This window comes from Pleurodeles waltl, chromosome 4_1, assembly GCF_031143425.1.
Source record: "Pleurodeles waltl isolate 20211129_DDA chromosome 4_1, aPleWal1.hap1.20221129, whole genome shotgun sequence".
NCBI lineage: Eukaryota > Metazoa > Chordata > Amphibia > Caudata > Salamandridae > Pleurodeles > Pleurodeles waltl.
In genome coordinates this window covers 153306976-153328507 of record NC_090442.1, presented here as the reverse complement: position 1 = coordinate 153328507, position 21532 = coordinate 153306976, and the positions used below count along the sequence as shown (strand labels likewise).

At 45.5% G+C, this 21532-nt stretch overlaps 1 protein-coding gene across 5 annotated transcripts in view; it reads right to left on the bottom strand.

Moving 5' to 3' along the window:
- The window catches only part of WDR91 (WD repeat domain 91), a 178295-nt gene that overhangs the window by 65695 nt on the left and 91068 nt on the right, over positions 1–21532 (bottom strand). For all 5 annotated transcript variants that reach the window (XM_069227939.1, XM_069227940.1, XM_069227943.1 and 2 more), the window contains 2 exons: positions 19524–19674; positions 8674–8768 (listed from right to left, as the gene is read on the bottom strand). In XM_069227939.1, the coding sequence (XP_069084040.1) occupies positions 8674–8768; positions 19524–19674 (246 nt within the window). The remainder of the gene's footprint in view (positions 1–8673; positions 8769–19523; positions 19675–21532) is intronic.

The following is a 21532-nucleotide window of genomic DNA, read 5'->3' as shown; positions in this document are numbered from 1 at the left end:
ATCCTTACATATCCACTAAATAACTAAGGTTACAGGGACATTATAGTTTTGATCAGATTTTATACACACAAAACTATAGAAATGTAATTCAGCTGTTATAGTTATAGTTATTTCAAGTAACTATAACTCGTGGCCTAAGGTAACTATAACTTGTGCCCTCGCCATGCAGTGCTTATTACCCCAGGTATTACATCCCCCATGACATCTTCTATGACATTGATAACATCTCTGTAACATCTGTAGTAAAATTATTGATGAGAAAACTGTGCATGGCGGGGGCGTGAGTTACCTTAGGGCACGAGTTATAGTTACTTGGAATTACTAACTATGACAGCTGAATTTCTAATGCTGTGTGTATGTAAAATCTGAACCTAACTATAAAGTCCCTGTAACCTTTGTTTTTTTCAGTGAAAATATATATATACATTCTCTCTCTCTTTCTCTCTCTCTCCTGCATGCCTCTAGTTGATCAGCACTTAAAAAACACTATCCCATATGGGAAACTGTTACGTGCTAGGAGGAAATGTAGTAGGGAGGAGGACACACTTGCATGTCAACAATAAATGATACCTACATTTAGAGAGTAGGGCTGAGATCAAGTACTTTTGGAACAAGTGCAAAGGACAGTTAACAAAAGAAAAAGGGACTCAGTCCTGTTTGCCAAAAGTAACAAAATATGAAGTACTCAAGGAGTTAGATTGATCACTTCATACAGTAACCAAGAGAAGGCACTGAGGGCATTAACCGTCAAGCATTGGCATGTCATTAGGGCTGATCCATTATTAGGTCCTGAGGTTCCTAGAAACCCTTCAATTACAAACCACAGAGCGTACTCGATGAGGGATATTCTGATAAAGAGTAGTCCAGAGGTAAAGAGTCACAGAACCTGGCTTGAACATATCAGGGCAGCCGCAGATGTTTACAAAGAACCTTATAAAATCAAAGGTTCATTCAACTGTAAGACAGAGTTTCTGGTCTACATTGTATCATGTAGTAGCAATCTGAAATATGTAGGCAGCACAACGCTACAAGTACACATGTGTGCTGCAGCACGAGGGCCATCAAAAACAATGATCACATTTACCTAGTGGCAAGACATTTTACAGTGAAGTATAATCAGGACGTGAATCAATTGCATTATTTTGTGACTGATGCAGTGCAAAACCCCAAAGCGGAGGAGACAGAGAGAGGACCCTGAGACAGTTGGAAACCAAATATGTCCTCATGTTTGATTGCAAAACACCTAATGGTTTGAAGCTCTGTATACAGATGTATAATCATGTTGGCTGTTTGATCCCTTTTCTTTCATCAGGGATGTGGAATTCCTGTCACCCGACGCCCGGGACATATTGTTTTGGGGTAAAGGGCAAGAAGTTATTTTGTCTTTGTGACAAGTAGGCCCAACCCCCTGCAGCACAAACCCTTTGGCTGCCAGTTTACAGAGAAGGGAACTGTCTGCAGTTGAGGTAATATGTGCATCTATAGGTTAATGCTGATCGAACTTGTATTTATGGTTTACTAATGAAAAGCCTTCAATATTAGGGTGATGTGCTGTAAATAAACATTTTAAGGTCACACTGCACCACTGACAGTGGTTCCAGGAAAAAAAAAGTGTCCACACATTTGAAAAGTTGAACAATATGAGGCTAAGTATTACGCTCCCAGAATGTTGACTAGATGCAAATGTTTGTAGAACCTTGTAAGCAACAGTGATGATTCTTTGCTTTCAAAATAAAATGTTCAGAAAAAAAAGCAAACAGAGAAAAAGAACGTTTCGCTAGTATGACATTTTAGGTGCTATTTCTTTGAAGCGTCATTTAGTAAAATGTGTTGATTCATGCTAGTATTTCATAAAATATTCCTAAAGAAAAATCAGTGGAACCATTTTCAACAAGATTATGTGACGCATGAAAATAAACAAGCACTGGCAAAGCCAACAGATATGACATTTCTTGTGAGTCTTTTGGTTTTGTCAATATGTGTCTTGCTTTGACATCGGATTTGTAACTCTTTATTGTTGTGGAAACTGCCAGGCCCTCACCATTGTAACAAACACTGGCAAAAAGTAAAAAAGTTTTTTGGGTCCCAAAAACCACACACTGTCACTAGTGGCGTATCAAAGCACCCTGAAGCCCCCCTCCAGGGTGCCCCCTCAGCCCCTGCCTTGTGCGAGTCTGAAGAGGGGGGGGGGGCCTCCATGTTCGCTGCAGGGGGCTCCTCCAGTTTCATTATGCCACAGTAGTTCCTGGCAATGAACAAAACTACTTTGTGTGCCAATATGCTCATTGTGAAAGAGTAGAATGTGATCACTCACAGTAAAGCCAGCCAATAGATAGAGAGAGAAATAGAAGTTGTAAGGAAATGCCTCCTTGGCATGGTTACCCCCTGACGTTTTGCCTTTGATGATGCCAAGTTATGATTTGAAAGTGTGCTGAGGCCTGCTAACCAGGCCCCAGCACCAGTGTTCTTTCCTTAAAACTGTACCTTTGTTTCTACAATTGGCACACCCTGGCATCCAGGTAAGTCCCTTGTAACTGGTACCCCTGGTTCCAAGGGCCCTGATGCCAGGGAAGGTCTCTAAGGGCTGCAGCATGTCTTATGCCACCCTGGGGCCCCCTCACTCAGCACAGACATACTGCTTGCCAGCTTGTGTGTGCTGGTGGGGAGAAAATGACTAAGTCGACATGGCACTCCCCTCAGAGTGCCATGCCAACCTCACACTGCCTATGGCATAGGTAAGTCACCCCTCTAGCAGGCCTTACAGCCCTAAGGCAGGGTGCACTATACCATAGGTGAGGGCATAGGTGCATGAGCACTATGCCCCTAGAGTGTCTAAGCAAAACCTTAGACATTGTAAGTGCAGGGTAGCCATAAGAGTATATGGTCTGGGAGTCTGTCAAACACGAACTCCACAGCACCATAATGGCTACACTGAAAACTGGGAAGTTTGGTATCAAACTTCTCAGCACAATAAATGCACACTGATGCCAGTGTACATTTTATTGTGAAATATACCCCAGAGGGCATCTTAGAGATGCCCCCTGAAAACATACCCGACTTCCAGTGTGGGCTGACTAGTTTTGCCAGTCTGCCACACACCAGACATGTTGCTGGCCACATGGGGAGAGAGTGCCTTTGTCACTCTGTGGCTAGTAACAAAGCCTGCACTGGGTGGAGGTGCTTCTCACCTCCCCCTGCAGGAACTGTAACACCTGGCGGTGAGCCTCGAAGGCTCACCCCCTTTGTTACAGCGCCACAGGGCACTCCAGCTAGTGGAGATGCCCACCTCCTCCTGCCACAGCCCCACTTTTGGCGGCAAGGGAGGGGGAGATAATGAGAAAAACAAGGAGGAGTCACTGGCCAGTCAGGACAACCCCAAAGGTGTCCTGAGTTGAGGTGACTCTGACTTTTAGAAATCCTCCATCTTGCAGATGGAGGATTCCCCCAATAGAATTAGGGATGTGCCCCCCTCCCCTCAGGGAGGAGGCACAAAGAGGGTGTAGCCACCCTCAAGGCTAGTAGCCAATGGCTACTGACCCCCCAGACCTAAACACACCCCTAAATTGAGTATTTAGGGGCTCCCAGAACCTAGCAAGAGAGATTCCTGCAACCTGAAGACGAAGAAAGACTGCTGACCTGAAAGCCCTGCAGAGAAGACGGAGACACCAACTGCTTTGGCCCCAGCCCTACCGGCCCGTCTCCCCACTTCAAGAAAAACTACAACAGCGACGCGTCCGCCAGGGTCCAACGACCTCTGAAGCCTCAGAGGACTACCCTGCATCTAAAAGGACCAAGAACTCCCGAGGACAGCGGGTCTGCTCCAAAGAAGAAACAACTTTGCAACAAAGAAACAACTTTGAAAGGAAAGCACGTTTCCCGCTGGAAGAGTGAGACTTTCCACTCTGCACCCTACGCCCCCGGCTCGACCTATGGAGAACTAACACTACAGGGAGGACTCCCCGGCGACTGCGACCCTGTGAGTAGCCAGAGTTGACCCCCCTGGGCCCCCCCAGTGACGCCTGCAGAGGGAATCCAGAGGCTCCCCTGACCGCAACTGCCTCCTTCTAAGAACCTAACGCCTGGTAAAGACAGTGCACCCGCAGCCCCCAGGACCTGAAGGTTCCGACTTCCAGTGCAGAAGTGACCCCCAGGTGGCCCTCTCCCTTGCCCAGGTGGTGGCTACCCGAGGAGCCCCCGCCCCCTTGCCTGCCTCCTTCGCTGAAGAGACCCCTGGGTCTCCCATTGAACTCCATTGCAAACCTGACGCCTGTTTGCACACTGCACCCGGCCGCCCCGTGCCGCTGGGGGTGTACTTTTTGTGCTGACTTGTGTCCCCCCCAGTGCCCTACAAAACCCCCCTGGTCTGCCCTCCGAAGTCGCGGATACCTACCTGCTGGCAGACTGGAACCGGGGCACCCCCTTCTCCATTGAAGCCTATGCGTTTTGGGCACCACTTTGACCTCTGCACCTGACCGGACCTGAGCTGCTGGTGTGGTAACTTTGGGGTTGCCCTGAACCCCCAACGGTGGGCTACCTCGGACCCAACTTTGAAACCTGTAGGTGGTTTACTTACCTGCAGAACTAACAAACACTTACCTCCCCCAGGAACTGTTGAAATTTGCACGGTCTAGTTTTAAAATAGCTTATTGCCATTTTTGCCAAAACTGTACATGCTATTTTGCTGATTCAAAGTTCCTATGATACCTGAGTGAAGTACCTTTCATTTGAAGTATTGATTGTAAATCTTGAACCTGTGGTTCTTAAAATAAACTAAGAAAATATATTTTGATATACAAAAACCTATTGGCCTGGAATTGTCTTTGAGTGTGTGTTGCTCATTTATTGCCTGTGTGTGTGTACAACAAATGCTTAACACTACCCTCTGATAAGCCTATGCTCGACCACACTACCACAAAATAGAGCATTAGAATTATCTCTTTTTGCCACTATCTTACCTCTAAGGGTAACCCTTGGACTCTGTGCATGCTATTTCTTACTTTGAAATAGTACATACAGAGCCAACTTCCTACAGAAGTGTAATAAAAACAGAATCTCTTTGTTAACACCAGGCCTAATTAGGGACCAAGGCCCAGATGTATACTCTGTTTGCGCTGAATTAGCATCATTTATTTTTTTACGCTAATTCAGCACAAACCTAACTACATACTTATATTTTGGCGCTAGACTAGTCTAGTGCCAAAATAATGGAGGTAAAGTCATTTTTTGGATGCGTGAACCTACCTTGTGTCAATGAGATGCAAGGTAGGAGTTCCCATCCCAAAAATGACTCTAAGGCCCTAGTGCCTTATTATTCCTCCCATGCAAAAATGGTGCGGGGGAGGCGGGCCTAAATTATGGTGCTAAGCCTGCTTAGCGCCATTATTTAGCGCCTGGGTCAGGGCAGGCGTTAGGGTTCCTGTGGACCCATTTCCATGGTCTAACACCATGGAAAGAGCCCACAGGTACCCTCCCCAAACCCCAGGAACACCCACACCAGAGGAACACCACAGGATGGGGGACCCCATCCCAGGTACTTATAGGTAAATAGAGATAAGTATTTTCAAACTTTTTTTAAAGTGCCATTGGGGGCCCTGAAATGGGTTCCCCTACATGGCACTGGGTGCAATGGCCATGCCCGGGGGACCCTTGTCCCCTGTGCTGGCCATTGGGGTGGTGGGTATGACTCCTGTCTTTTAAAAGACAAGGGTCATGTAGTATGGATGGTTTTGCATCAAGAAATGAGGCTAGGCTGGATAGAGTCATCTTTTTTTACTCTAACCAGCCTAATGTCATTTTTGGTGCAAAACACCATTACCCCATACCGCCACCCCCACCCGGCTAATGTCATTTTCCATTACGTTTGCCCACCCTTTGCTCCAGCTTGCACCATTCCATTAATGTGGTGTCCGGCTGGTGTCCTGGAATGGCGCAGGCCAGCGCTATACTTTTTGACACAAATCTGAGCAAACACAGTTTTGAGTCAAAAAGTATAAATCTGCGCCCCAATTCTTTAAAGAAAGTCATAAAAGTGCACCCATGGTATATGTCTTTGAATTAGTGGCTTTCATGAATTCACAAGAACATACAGAAGTAGACCAGGAAATCGTACTCCTAGAAAATATTTGTGAACTGTATTTTAGCACAAGCAAATATGCATGTGTATATTTGCTCATGTGAATATCTGTTGAGCGTTTACAAGTTCACTTTCCCTCCAACCACTTTCTTCCAAATCCGGAAGAACTTCTGCCATTGTCAGGAGTTAATTTCCAAACTTTCTCATTATGGGAAAAGATTAGAGAAGAGCTGGTGAAAATCCTTAAAACATGCACGTTCGTTTTGCAAACTCAAATGCATTCCAGCCCTGGAACTTTTGCTTACTGCTTCCCCCAGCCCCAGTATGAAGGTCTGTGGAAATGTGGCAAAATAAGGAAATTGCTATAGTAGGGATTGAAATTGCAAGTGTTCAAGCCCTACTATAGTAGAAGCACTGGCATGATCAGAGAGGTAATTATCAGAGCTCTTACATAATGAGATTGCTGTCATTATTTGTCGCCGCACTACATCACACCAAAGGGACAAGTAGATTTATTACAGGACAAGTATATTTAAGAAGCAGCCTATCCCATGGACAAGTAAATTATTTTATTAAATTCCACACCCCTGTTTCACATAGTTGATGTGTGTACTATCTCCAGAGAAGTTCCAACTCCTTCTCAACCTTACTGATTCCACAATTATTTTTTTATTTTTAAAGGGAATAACACATTTTTTATGAAGATTTTTTTTTTTTTGTATTATTACAGTTGTTCTTTCCCCAATGGGACACATGTAACGTCAAATATGAGTCACTTGAATTATGAATATTGGCAAAGTCATCAGTTAGTTGTGGAATTAATTCTTCTACCATGTGATTGCATACAAGATTCTTGATCACTGAAATAAGCCCACTTGGGCATAATGTAGATGGTCTATTAATACTCACTGAAATTTAGTGATGAATCATGGCTCACTCTGGCAGAATTTATCTGTACTCGCTGAGATTTAGTGATCAATCACGCTCACCTGGGCAGAATTGTGATTGCTGAACAATGTATACCATTTGTTGTGATTTCATAAACTAATTGTGACCCAGGTTCTTTTAAAGTGGCCTCGGGCGAGTTATGTATGAACTAATGAGATTTCAGTTAATTGTCTCCATCATGATGGAATTTGTCTATTTTAACTTGAATCTGGTGATATGAATTCCTTTATTAGACAAGTCTTTATAACAAAATGATAATCATGAGTTAATATGCTTAAGTTAGAAGGCTTTTTTCTGGAGGTGGTGGGTACTTTTAGACTATGTTTTCACTGGATGTGATGATGCAATGCATATATAAAGGAAGTACGATGGCACCACGTATGAATGTGACCAAGGCCGCGTGGGTCGGCCAAACCACGTCATGGCAGACAATCGTATACACACACACTAGTGCACAGTAGAACGTATTGCAGTTTCCAAACATTTTATCTCAGAATTCTTATTTATAAAGCAGACATTCAACAGATATTTTTCCTTAAGGGCACGTAAAAATCTTTTTTCCAGGATTAATACTATAGTTGAGCACTTGCTTACCTAGACAGCTAATGCTAAGTTTGCTATCAATCCTCTTCCTCAACGAGATCCTCCAGTTATTCCTTCTATATGTAACATGTACATATTGATGAACAAAAATGTTGTTAATCCTTAGTAGGCAGGCTACCACAATAACAGCGAGCCGTGCTTATATTCTGCAGATCTCCAAGCCCACATGAATGCTCAAAGTAATTTACTGATCAGGGCTGAGGAGAGGAATAAGTGAAGGGAAGTAGTTATGCCTACACTACATTAGCAAGTAGTATTGAACACAATGCCCCATCCAAGGCTTGCCAACCACCATGAGGGAGGGACATAGGTTCATGCTCTCCCTCCTGGGATGTGCCACATTCCTGGGACTCCTTCAGTCTTTTCAGCCATCTGAAAAATTGGAACACAGCGCCTTAAATTTAGAGGCAAACCAGAGGAAATGACATTTACCTGAGCATGTAAAGTTGTATTTAGCAGATGAGCCTGAAAAGGGAAAATACAGCTGCACCAGACCAAAGAAGTCTCAATGTGCAACCATGAGGGTGTATCAGACCGAAATGAAGCAAAAGAGGGATGCTGTGCTTGATATACGAGGTTCAAGTGGAGGCTGTGGTATATGATGCACTAGTGAATCTCTGAGACTGAACCTGAGAATATGATGCCAGTCCTTAGCATATTGCCCAGGCAAGGCACACTGTTCCTGGACATAACCCTATTCCCTAACCTTTTTACGCTGTACTTAAAATGTCAGGCTCACCCTGGGCTCTCCCTGGACCCCAGCACTGAAGTATGAAGAGCTCCAAATCCTCAGATAAGTGATTTCCTTTGCAACTGTGGTGGAATTAAAATATTAATTGCCTGAGTGTTTGATACATGGCATGTTGATAAACTACAAGATGTTGGGGATTGTGAACCGGACTCCAACATTTCCTAATGAAGCAAGAAATACAAATGTTACTTCAACGTGCTTTAGAAATAAAAGACAGACTAGAGAAGTTACCTAGGCAAATCATCTATTAACGTGCCAGGATACCTAGAGAAATCTTCGAAGGATCTGCCATGTTTACCTGGGCATGTCGTCATCAATGTTGATCTCACAAAGATTCTTTTTGGCTTCAGTGTCATAGAGGCGGACAGTGCCAACACCACTGCCCAGCAAAAGCTTTAAATTGAAAGAAAAAAAAGTAAAGATCAAGTAGAGACTATTAAAATAAGAATGTTTTAAGGATGATCTAAAAATACCACGAGGATCAAGGTGTCTAAATAAGAAGGGCACAAGGTAAAACGAGCCATGTATGTGACAAAATTAGTTAATATGAGAAGAACAGTACACAATTTTAGTGTGTTAGGGACAGAAAAGAAAAATCATGTGAGAAATAGTATTCAAATGAAGCATGCAAATGAAACCATATAAAGATATAAAGGAAGTACGTGGAGTTTAATAAGGAAGGCAAGGGACATAATCTGAAAATGCATGGGAGGATACAGTTTACAGATTGAAGGTTTTTATTCAAAATACACAGTATCCACATGTCACAAGCCTCAACATGCTGGTAGGGTGCAAATAGAATACAACAATATTTTACAGGTTATGATGCCCCAACTAACATCCACCTTCAAAATTCACAATCGGGCACATCCCTAAAAAATGAAACAAAATAGGTGGTGAAAAAAGTGGGACTAGGAAAGGAGTACGACCAAAGGGAAAAGAATGAAAGAACAGTATTTGCTTGTAACCAAGGTCTGCAGGTGCTAATGGCTATAGTACTTGCATCCTTCATACTGTATGAGATAATGTATGGGGAGAAACAGACACCAAAGATAGCAGATGCCAAAACATGAAAATACAATGATCTCCTTGCTCAAAAACACACAGGATGTGTCAAGGGCCAGATTCAGACAGTACGATGGTCGCCGAGATCCACACGCAACCTATTTTTCCAAACAGAGTAGAATACAGCTATTCTTTTCTTTATTCTCTTTAAGTGAGGCTGCCAATTTCAGGATGTTTCACACCAGGATTCCAAAGAGTCTTTATGATTGTATTTCCATGTACCTATATGAGCTGGTCTCGAAAGAATTCCATATGTTGACTTCTCAAAAAAAAAAGTCAGAAAAGGGAGGAGTCATAATGTAATTACAAAAGTTTGCATCAAGTCGATCCTTGAGAAACTAACATAATAATTTCCACCACATGAAAATTAACTGCACCTTGTTCGTCATCAAAAACCTCCATTCTATTTCCACTACCACCATAGCTTTCACCAGCTGATGCCTGAAGTCTGACAAATCCTAAAAACCGTACTCCACTGACTTAGTCTTGCTCTCAGCTTCTTGTAGACACATCTAAGACACCCCTGCTTAGGCACCAGTCATTCCAGGCTCCCTCATTTCTAAACTGTTTTTCCTAATTCAGACATTGCCAGATCCAATAGGTCTAGCACTTCCATCATCTCAGTCTGTCACTGTAGCAGATCTCCAGCTGGGAGATCTCAGTTCTCTTCCCTACCTCTTCTGCCTCCTCGACATAGGCTGAAAAAAATTGTGATTTTCATGTTGTGATTGCTTGCCTGGCATATCTCTATTCCCAGAGCGCCCAACACCATTACTCACCAGTGCAGACCACCCAGGTCCAATATGAGCACCACTCTGGCAGGGGAAGTCTACTCCTATCACAGGCGTTGGACAAATCTGTATTCGGCCCGGTTAAAAGGACACATACTACTGCCAACACAGGGTACACTCTTCTCCACTTCTGGATGGTACCACAGCAGGCTAGACAATCATCGGACAGGCTGTCTCACAAACCTTGCCTGTGCTCTGCAGCCTCAATCTGCAGCACCTGCCATGTTTCTTTAGCTGCAACCAGAGGGGTTCCCTTCTGCTACCACTATCCAAGAAGCGCAGCGTCTCCGACCCTCCGAGTAGCAGCCGCTGCCACCCCAATGATCCCTGCATCTTTCCTGTGTCTCCTACAAACAACAATGACCCGGGTGCAGACAAAGCAAGGAGCGAAGCAGACCTGCTTACAGGAGCTTAAGAAAAAGTGGTTATGCTGTGCACAACCAGGCCCCACCCCTTGTGAGGGATAAAGTTTAAAGCAGCAGCAAGAAAGGGACAGTTTAAACTAATTCACATGAAATACATTGTATAAATAAAGACAACAATGAACAGCATAAATATCAAATGGCTGAAAAGCACAATATGGTATTGTGAGGGACAGTAACAAAAATCTCTAGCACAGGAGGGACATGAGAAAGTAAAGGAGAGCCTAAATGGCGTTATTACACTGGAGAACATAGGGGGCATGTCCAACATGGCGACTGGGGCAGCAGCTTAAATCGGAGCTCTGCGCTCGGCTGCAATGAATATCCTGCCTCACGAAGCCTGCTGCGCCTTCCCGTCTGCTCACACATGCCTTGACCCCCCCCCCCCCCCCCGGACGATCGTGGACCCGACGGATCACAATCGATTGCACTGCGGAGCTTGCTGGAGCCGAGGCGCCCTTTACTTGGTGGTGCAGGCCTGGGCGGGTCTTTCCTACAGGGCTCATCGGCCTGCACTGCAACGTCCCGGCTGCCTTTCACTGCCTTCTGGCCTGGGGGATCACTGTGAGGGGAGCTGCGGAAGCACAGGGGACGGCAGCGTTACCATCTAAGCACCCGGATCCTGGAGTCCCCCCGAGACGCTGCCTAGTGGCCCCCACGTGGTCTCCTGTGCCAGGACGGAGTGCAGATACCAGTGTTGGATCCTAGAGGTGGGTGGCGGTGAGACTTCTCTCCAAGTAACGCAGCTCGCTGCCTCTGAGTTTGCGCCCAGACTGGGGACTTGTGTGTTCTTGGGTGCTCCGGCGACTGAGCCACACGTCAATCGAGCGCAATGTTGCGGTGTGGCCCTGAGGCACGTCAGCTTCACACCCGGTGCACATGCAGCCAGCTTGCCCATGCCACTGTGCCCCCTACGGCAATTGGACGGGTGAATTGTAAGGAGCCAATTGCAGGACAAGTGAGTTGCCTAACACTTATCACCCACTCTCAGGCTGCGCCACCGGGCTGCCTCTAGCCCTCTGAACTGCATCTTGATGCGCATTGGACGAAAGTGAGCTCGGGAGAGCCACGGACACTGGAGCGGTGTTTGGTCGTGCCATGTTTCCCTGAGAGTGGCAGTTGCACCGCGCCCAAGAGATAATTGCTCCCATTTTCAGCCTTCGAGTTGCCTGCTGGGAGTGGCTCCCACCGCCAAGTAACCTGATGGGCAAACTAAAAGCGACCGCAACTCCTGCTGCGGAGATGCCAACCCCGAATACCACCAGGATAACAGACGGGACAACACATGCCTTGCAACAAATGGAAGCTACCCTTCGGAATCACTCCTCTCAATTTGATGAGTTATTGCAGGCCATATTAGACACTAGAATATCCCTAGAGTCAAAAATGTATGCTGTCAGGCAAGACGTTAATTTACTATGAGTGGACCACCATAAACTGGCCGAGAGAGTAGGAGAAGCTGAATCAGATATGGCAGCATGTCGCCCAACGATCCAGGGCCTGCAGGACCACATGCGACAACTGTGCACGGAGAGGACTTCATTACAGCGTAGAGCCGAAGATGCGGAAGGGAGATCAAGGTGCAATACGTTAAACGGTTCTTGGAAAAATGGATCACAGAAACAGTCTTGCGAAATAAAGTACTGAAGCTCTTTTCTATAGAAAGAGCCCACAGAGTGCCGGGCACACTGCCTCTACTGGGTTCCCAACCGAGACCATTGATAGCTCGCCTCCTTAATTATCGCAACAGGGACCTGGGGCCATATGTACGAACACTTTTTCCCATAAACACAGAATGGATAAAAACCTTTGCTACATCTGGCTCCTGGTGCTCCAACTCTCCCGGTCACATGGGCCATGGAACTTCAAAGGAGCAAACATTACTGCCGACCCCGATTTCACGGCGGACGTCCAAAAGAAACGCTGCTCCTTCTTTACGGCGAAACAACATCTCTGTGAAAACAATTTCAAGTATACCCTTCTATACCCAGTGAAACTACGAGTACAAGATGGTGTAAAAACCCACATACTCACGACCCCTGAAGACTTCTGGACCTGGCTCCACGCCAAGGCCCTGGCCGAGCCACAACATAAGGAAGACACTACAGAGCAATGGCTGACTTCCAAGAGGAAACGCAGATGTCGCACGGGGCTGGAACCAAACCCACGCAAGTTGACGAGGAACAAACCCGCACACTTCTCGAGACCACACAGCTTACCTCCAACCCGCTTGTGACACTGCAGGAGTCCCTAGACTCAGACTCTGAACGAAGAGCTCACAGTGATTTGGAGAGCTCTAACAAGGTGCCATCACTCACTCCGCGATCTGCTGATGACCTTTGAGAACACTTGTTTCAGTTCCACGTTGGCTGAAGCCAGTCTGCTCAACCTCATAGAAGAAAAGCATGGACCCTCAGATCGCCTGCATTGACATAAACTCTACGGGAATAAAGATCCCCACAGGTTATTGGCACTTTATACCTGCTTTGCCCCGGACACCACTGCATTATCTCATAGTGGATGCTCTGTGGCCTAGGGCGTGTTCCCATTGGCTGGCTGGTGTGTCCCAGGCTCCATGGATCAACATAGAGGGGTAGGAGGGCTAAGCTCATTATTCGTTGGGTCGAGCGCTTTGGATAGTACGCAGGGCACTCCCCCTCCCTCCCCGAACTACACCATATGGACCAGTTGACCCTTATGCCTGCTTCCACGCCACAACGTTATAGTTCAATGTTGGATTTGAAGTACTCTTTAGGGCCCTTGCTCAGCCGTCCTTTGTACTTATTTCACTCTGTTGCTTTTACTTTGTTCCTGCAGCCACACATTGTACGTGAATTGAGAGAGGGGAGAGACGGTAGACACACGATGAGGGGTGACGCATCATGTGGAGTGCAGCAGGGGAGGGGACCGGTGAAATAAGGGCCTCTCTGGCTCATTATACACACATGGCTACACCGGCACAAACGTTCACGACTCGTTACAATGTGATGACATGGAACGTGCGGGGTATGGCAACACCACATAAAAGACACTGCATTCACACATATCTGAAATGCCAACAGGTACATATAGCCATGCTGCAGGAAACACACACATCAGAGGCCACCCTCAGGAAGCTGCGCTCCAACTGGAAGGGGCAAATATTTGGCACCGCAACATCCTCCTTTGCACGGGGCGTGATAATATGGGTGGCACCTGGAGTACCATATGTGGCAAACCGCACGCAAGTAGATCCTAATGGTCGGTATGTCGAAATTGAAGGCCATCTAGATAGTGCACCCCTGACACTTGTAAGACTATACATGCCCAGTGTCAATCAGGGGAGCTTCCTAAACACACTGACTCCTGGTGTGCTCTGCGATCCTGCTGTGGACAGTCTATTGGGAGGGGACTTCCACTGTGTACCTGATGTTAAGCTAGATCGTTCCTTCCCTCCGCTATCAAATGCGCTCAGTAGATATACCACTCAAGAGTTCACAGCCTGTACGTCAGAAAGTGGATTGTATGACGTATAGAGGCAGGGATACCCAATGAGACGTGAATGTTCCTTTTACTCTCTGGTCCACGACCTCCACACTAGAATAGATTTATTGCTGGTGCCGGCACACATGATTCAGAGAGTACACTGCTCTGCTTATCTGGCTCGCACCTTGTCTGATCACTGGCCCTTGAGGGTGACTTTCTGCTGGGGCCGACCGATTTCGTGAATACCGACTTGGCGATTGCATGTGGAGATGTTGGCGGACCCTCCCTTTCGCGTGGAACTAGCCGAATGCATATCTACATACTTTGCATAGAATAATAACTTAACGCCTCGCTGTGCTATTGAATGGGATGCACACAAGGTAGTGGTGCGCGGACAATGCATGGCTGCCTCCTTGGGCGTCAGACATATATTGCTCCGTGAGGTGTCTGCTTAGGAGGTTAAGCTGCATGACCAAGAGGTGGAAGTAGCCAGCGGAAAAGATGACCCTGAGGGTCTTCGTGATATCCGTACTGCGTACAGGGAAGCAGATACTCGGTTGGGCACATATGATTACAGATACTATTTGATGAGAAAGTACGCAGCAGGAGACAGATCGGGCCACCTACCGGCATGGCTGCTGCAGGACACGCCACAGCACTCCCCTATTGGGGCAATCAGACTGGACTCAGGCACAATGGTTAATACACAGGGGGCCATAAACACTGTTTTTTATATCTACTGTCAATCATTATACACAGCTACCCCACTACCCACACCGGGGCAATTGTCTGCCTTTATAGATGCGCTACCCCTTCAAAGTTTACAACCAGGGCAGACACAGGCTCTGGACAAACCCATTAGCATGGAGGAACTCCGAACCGCTAGCGCAAATGGCCCGTAACAAAGCCCCGGGCACAGACCGGCCTGCCCGTATAATACTATGCAGCAAATGCGAACCACCTTTTGCAGCCCATGCTTGATGTGTTCAGGGAGGCGCACGCACTAGGCCGTCTACCGGAGTCGATGCTTCAGGCCATTATAGTAGTTTGGCCGAAGGCTGGCTGTGATCCTTTGGATGTGCGTTCTTATCACCCACTCTCCCTACTTAATATAGATTGCATAATTCTGGGGAAAAAAATGGCTAACAGACTTGTCCCCTTAATCCCTCATCTGATACATGAGGACCAATCTGGCATCATCCCTGGACTGAACACCTTCCTGAATATCAGGCGACTGCTTTGTCTTCTCCATGGCTCCACAGAGACGAACTATTGCAGTGTGGCCATATCCCTAGATATCGAAAAAACATTTGATACCCTAAACTGGAACTTTCTCACCACAATCTTACATCGGATGGGCTTCGGCTCAGGGTACATATCCTGAATCACTACTCTAAACTCTAACCTGATGGCTCGAGTCAAGACAGGGCAAATTATATCGGACAGATTTTTTTATACACCGGGACACTAGACAAGGGTGCCAGCTCTCTCCCTTACTTTTCGCAATAGCGATGGAACCCCTGGCAGCCCGGTTGCGGCAGAGTGTGCGTCAAGGGGAATATTAGAGATACAAACGTTCCATATTATCTCCTTATAAGCAGACAATGCCTTAATATATTTGCGGGACCACGCTACCTCAGTTCCAGCAGTTATGTCCTTGTTGGACTCCTTTGCCGCAATCTCCGGGCTAAGAATAAACTTGACTAAATCCTGTATATTTCCATTATCACCTATCCCAATAGATAGAAAACCTACTCTGCCTGACTTCTACTTACAGTGGTGTCATACCACCTTTAAATACTTAGGGATGCAAGTGTATCACTCCATTAAAGACCTTAAGGAGGGCAACATTGATTGTGCCACCCGCTCTTTACGCGGCTCGCTCGCGTTCTGGGGTTAGTTACTGTTGCCAACTATGGGCAGAGTAGCCATAGCCAAAATGCTGATCCTCCTTAGATTATTACACTACTTTACGGCACTTCCCATAGTACTCCCTCTTTCATTCTTTAAAATACTACAGAGCTTATTAACTGATCTCCTGTGAGTGAAGGACAGGCGACGCGTGGCGTTTGCGACGAGGCAGTGTTCCCAGGAAGGTGGTCGCCCGAGCATGCCCAACTTTAAACTCTATTATGCTGCCCAATGGCCGCTATAATGGTTGCATGACAGTTGCACGGCTGAACAAAGTGTTATACACAGTTCCCTGGTGCAGATAACGATACACACTTGGTTAACCAATAAGAAAAGGACCCACATTAGTGGCAACATCCTAATGGATACCGCTAAAATGTGCTGGTTGAGATACATACACGGCAATCAGCCCAACATACCTTATTGACCGCTGACAATAATATCCCATTTACCTACAGCCCGCACTGTGCTCGAGCATCCAAGTATGTTTCTGTGGCGGGCGGCCAACCTAGAGAGGGCGGGGGACTTCTTCTCAGCAAACACATTACTGGAGTTTGATGAGCTGAAGGACAACTCAGACTTACACATAGGTGCTTTTTTGACATACTGCGCAATCAGACACCTCATACAGAATACATGGGGGACACGGAACCACAATATTCCCAGCTACTCACAATGATGCTACCAACAAATGAAACCAAATATGTGATATCTAAGCTTTCAGTGCTCTGTTGTCTGCAGCTTGCCCGATCTTAGAGCCAACTCGTGCTCGATGGAAGGTGTACTCACCACCCCCTTATCACAGAAGGCCTGGGTTGCAGCGCTCTATACAGTTAAACATGTTTCACGCAACCCTAGGCTCCGCTACACCCAATTCAATTATTTACATCAATCCTATCTCTCTCCACTGAGAATTAAGCGAATGTTCCCCATGACAGATCCTACATGCCCTCGATGTACAGCACCAGTAGAAAATTTCAATCACATGGTATGGGACTGCCCTCCACTGCACGCAGCTTGGCAACAAATAATTAAATGTACGTCTGATATAATCGATCACGCCCTAATGCTCAGCCTGGAGTCCTGTCTATTAAGACTGCGTCAACGTGCTAAAAATGACAAGCAAATTCACAGATTCATTGACCTTGCCTTTATCACATTTAAGCGCCTGATAGCCACACACTGGAAAGGGCCACACACCGAAGCCCATGCCAAATGGCTTCGAGACTTGCTACAGTGGTCTCAAGCGGAGGCGCAGACACTGCGCCAACTGCAATCTAGAGGCTTAACCGAAGGGAGCTGTGAAACGTGGGACGCATTTGTTGTAAAATTGGAAGCCAAAAACAACATGCGCCCTCCCTGAGCACATAAGAGCAATTACTACATATCTGCTATATACTATAGAGATTCAGCTGGTGAGGCACACACGAGCCCTTGCCCTACTATCTCAAGTACCCCCGCTGCTAGCAAGATACCCACTGTACAAGATCTAGATCCTCGAGACACTGTTGCACACGCTCCCCAAGAATAGTAAGTAACACAGGGTGCCTCCCAGGATTGTGCCTCCCAATGAGTACGTGGTCACACAGCTTTTAATATGCTCCTGATTCACTCACTCACCTCTCCCCGATCACATACTCCTATACTTATGTGACAATTCACTGATGATAATATTCTATCTCACCACAGCAGTCTAACCTTGGCGGCATTGTTCAACTGTATTGGCTGATGTATGTTTTCCCTGTCATTGCCTATGTTTTGGGATGTCTATATATGGATGCACTAAAACTAATAAATATAGATTTACAAAAAAAAAACAAAAAATACACTGAAGCACATAAAAAGGCTATTTTAAAATTGACGGTACAAAGTTGAAAATAGAAACATGAATAACAATGTGCAAAACTATATCATAAAATGATATTATGTAAAAACAAAACAGTTAACTAAGGATGCAGCAGGCAGATGACACCCAAAAATGCATTATTGTTGCATAATGAAGAGATTGTGCAAGGCAAATAGTGATCAGCTTGCTAGTAGGCAATTATGTTGTGGTTTAGATACCACCTCGTTGTGCAAACTGTCATCCACAGTTCAAACTAGTTAGCTCCATTAAAAAAATGACTGCTTCTTGGGGCTAATGAGACTGAACAGCCTGCCCTGAACAATTCAGGAAAGGAAAGGACTAAAAATTGAAATGTAATTAATCCTGACTGGGGAAAGATTTTACAATTCTAAAGAAAGCTGGCATTTTGACTTCTTGCATGCACCACCAATGAAGACCCACCCCCAAGGCCAAACAATTACTTGATATTTGTGACTGAGGGGATTCCACACATTGTGTAGAGAGAATATTTTCCAGGAATATGAGATTTGGCAGTGACAAACCATGGACCTTAAATTACTTCTTACTGCTTTGAGAAAACCAGCAGAAGAGTCAGAACTGCCTAGCAAAGAAAGAAACAGGCCCTGGAATAGAAGTAAGAAATTATAGGGCCCCTATGAGTGGAGTTCCGTGGGGAGTTCACCTTAAGAGAATGAGCCATCCTAAACCCATGAGATCCTTGCAGATCAGAATCAGAGATCAAGGAACTGCAAAGATACTTTCCAGGAAGACAGTGGAAATGAGACTGCATAATGCCCAACTTCCCTGATACATTGATGCCTGTCATGTTTTCTCTTCCCCCATGATTTAACATTATGCTGGCAGCAGCCACTCATCCTCAATGTACAAAGTTTGGATGGTCTCTTTAACCCTTATGGATCTTGAGATAATATTGTCGAAATAAGGCCAATGGGTGTTGGTACTTTTGTGTATTCCTCTCAAACGAGAAATTGGAAAACTTGAAAAATAAGCCCTTTATATTCTGTATCTGTGGGAACACCTCTGTGGATGTGTATTCACTGTAGCTTTTGTCCTGAATGAAAAAGACTGAGGGCCAGTGGGGCCATGCTACTCTCAGTGATATAGACTGCTGATCAAGCCCTGTTCGCTGTTTAGGAGGTGGTTTTGTGGTTTAAGTTGTTTTTCCTGGAAACTTAATTAAAAGCTGGAGAACTCAGGTTTGAGATCCTGCAACTAAGTTAATAAAGTTGACATCATAAATCTTAAGATGAAATTGTTAATAAGGTTATCTCTTCTAGATAGGATTAAAGTGTTGTGAGGTCACAAAAAGACACTACAATCATCTAATCCTGACATAGGCTTTTTAACAAGTAAAACGGGCAATCTTAACTTCTTAGTTTAAAACTGGTCATGGTAGAGTTAAAAAACAAAAAAGAAAGGACTGTTATTCAATTACCGTATGCAGGGATCAAAGCTGCACACCTTAGTTAGTGTGTAAGGCCATTGTATCATCCAACTGAATGAGTCTCACAGGATGAACATATTGATAGTTCACATATGCTGAAACCTTTGGAACAATGCAACCACATGAAAACCTAAAGATAAAAGTAATGATCTTATTAGAGCTGTTTGCTATTGCCATACTTACCAGCCTGTCCCGCTTTGATGCCCATTCCAGTGAAAGCAGTGGTGATTTTGAGATGGCGGAGGCTTTCGTCTGCATTAATGGATTAAGGGACCATACTTTTATAACTCCATCTGAATCCACACTGGCCACCCTCCTTCCTGAGCAATCAACCCTAGTAAATGAGGACACCAATCAGGAAACAATGAGGGAGGTAGGATTCTAGCATATAATACTTTGTCTCTCTCTTACACCTGGCCTTCCCTTAAAGTGAAGATAATTCAATTAAACTTCAGAGCAATACAAATTAAAACACAGCTCACTTCCCTTCTCATTAAAAACAGTGGAAAATATATTGAATATATTTAACCTCCTGGTACAGCGTACAATATATTCCTTTCAATCGCCAGTCATTTTCCAGTCTTTTGAGAGAATCTTCAAATTTGCAGGGAGAGGTTCTATGGAATTAGGTTGCCTTAGAAGTGAAATCTCAGCATAAAAATAATCAATCCCTCATCTGCTGTTTCAAGATTAAGTCACCTTATCATAAGTCCTGTGCTATTAACCGCTGCTATGGCCATCTCCTGGGAATCCAGGACCACCAGGGGTCTGAGCAAAAACTGGTTTAACATATTGTTCATAAATTTACTGGCCTGCAGTTGTCACAGTGCCAACCTAAAGGTGTGTATGGCCAGTTCCCCCATTACTGTAAGTAGAACACCAATCTCAGCTCTACTTAAAAAAGATGCAGAAGAAACTGAAAGGAGAAAGTTGGTGTTCTAAAAGAGAGGGAGAATAAATGTAAAGGTATCTCGGCCAACCTCTATATTATATTCAACTGATCAAAACAGATTGTCCAACAAGAAAACTAAATTGCAGAAGGACAAGTTACTTACCTTCGGTAATAAATTATCTGGTGGAGACAATATCTAGGTGCAGATTCCTTACCATTGAATTTCCCAGGCATCAAACTGGATTCAGAAGTTTTTTGTGAGTAGTACCCCTGAGTGCCGGTAGGTGGCTTTGTTTGTTTCCTCACAGTGTCGTCATTGTCGTACATGCCAAAAGTACCGTTGCTGTCACCTATATAGGTGCCAACTTGGCATGCAGAGGTCAGTTACTTTTCACAACTTTCCACATCAGGAGTGTGCAGACATTAAGTGCACTGTCATTGGTGGGTCCAAATTAGGGCCCTGAAAGGGACCATCCCCAATTCTAGAAATCTGTCTGCTGAGCGGGGAGGAATGGTTGGGTCGCTAAGGAATCTGCGGCTAGATATTGTCTCTATCAGATAATTCGTTACCGAAGGTAAGTAACTTGCTTATCTGATAGAGACATCTAGCCGCAGATTCCTTAGCTCTGAAAAAAATACCCAAGCATTACTGTTCCCGGTGGTGGGCTGCGGAAACATTTTCTAAACTAAAGAGAGCTGCAGGACCGAACAGGAAAAATGACCATCCCTGCGGACATGACTGTCCAGGCAACGGTGTTTGGTAAACGTGTGTAGGGATGCCCACGTTGCTGCCTGGCAGATGTCCAGGTCTGGGACTGGGACTCCACGTGCTAACGACGTGGTCGCAGCTTTCCTCTGGTTGTATGGGCGCTCAGGAGCACAGCCGATTTTTATGCAGAGAACGATCCTGCGCAAAATGGTTTGCCTCACCTTTCTTTGCTCCAACATATCCCGTGAAGAGTTGGTCGTCCACCTGGAACTCTTTTGTGTATTCAAGGTAGAACAACAATGCTCTTTTTGGGTCCAGGTGGTGGAGCTGCTCCTCTTCTTTAGAGGGATGTGAAGGGGCACAAAAAGTGGGCGGGGTGACGGACTGGCCCACATGGAATGGGGTCACTACTTTCGGAAGGAAAGAGGCCCTAGTGCAAAGCATAAATTTGTCTGGGAAAACAGACAGGACTGGAGGCTTGGATGACAAACCCTGAAACTCACTTCATCTCCAGGCAGAGGTTATTGCCACTAGAAAGGCTTGATGGTAAGCAGCCAGGGGGGAAATTACGCAGAGACTCAAAAGGAGCAC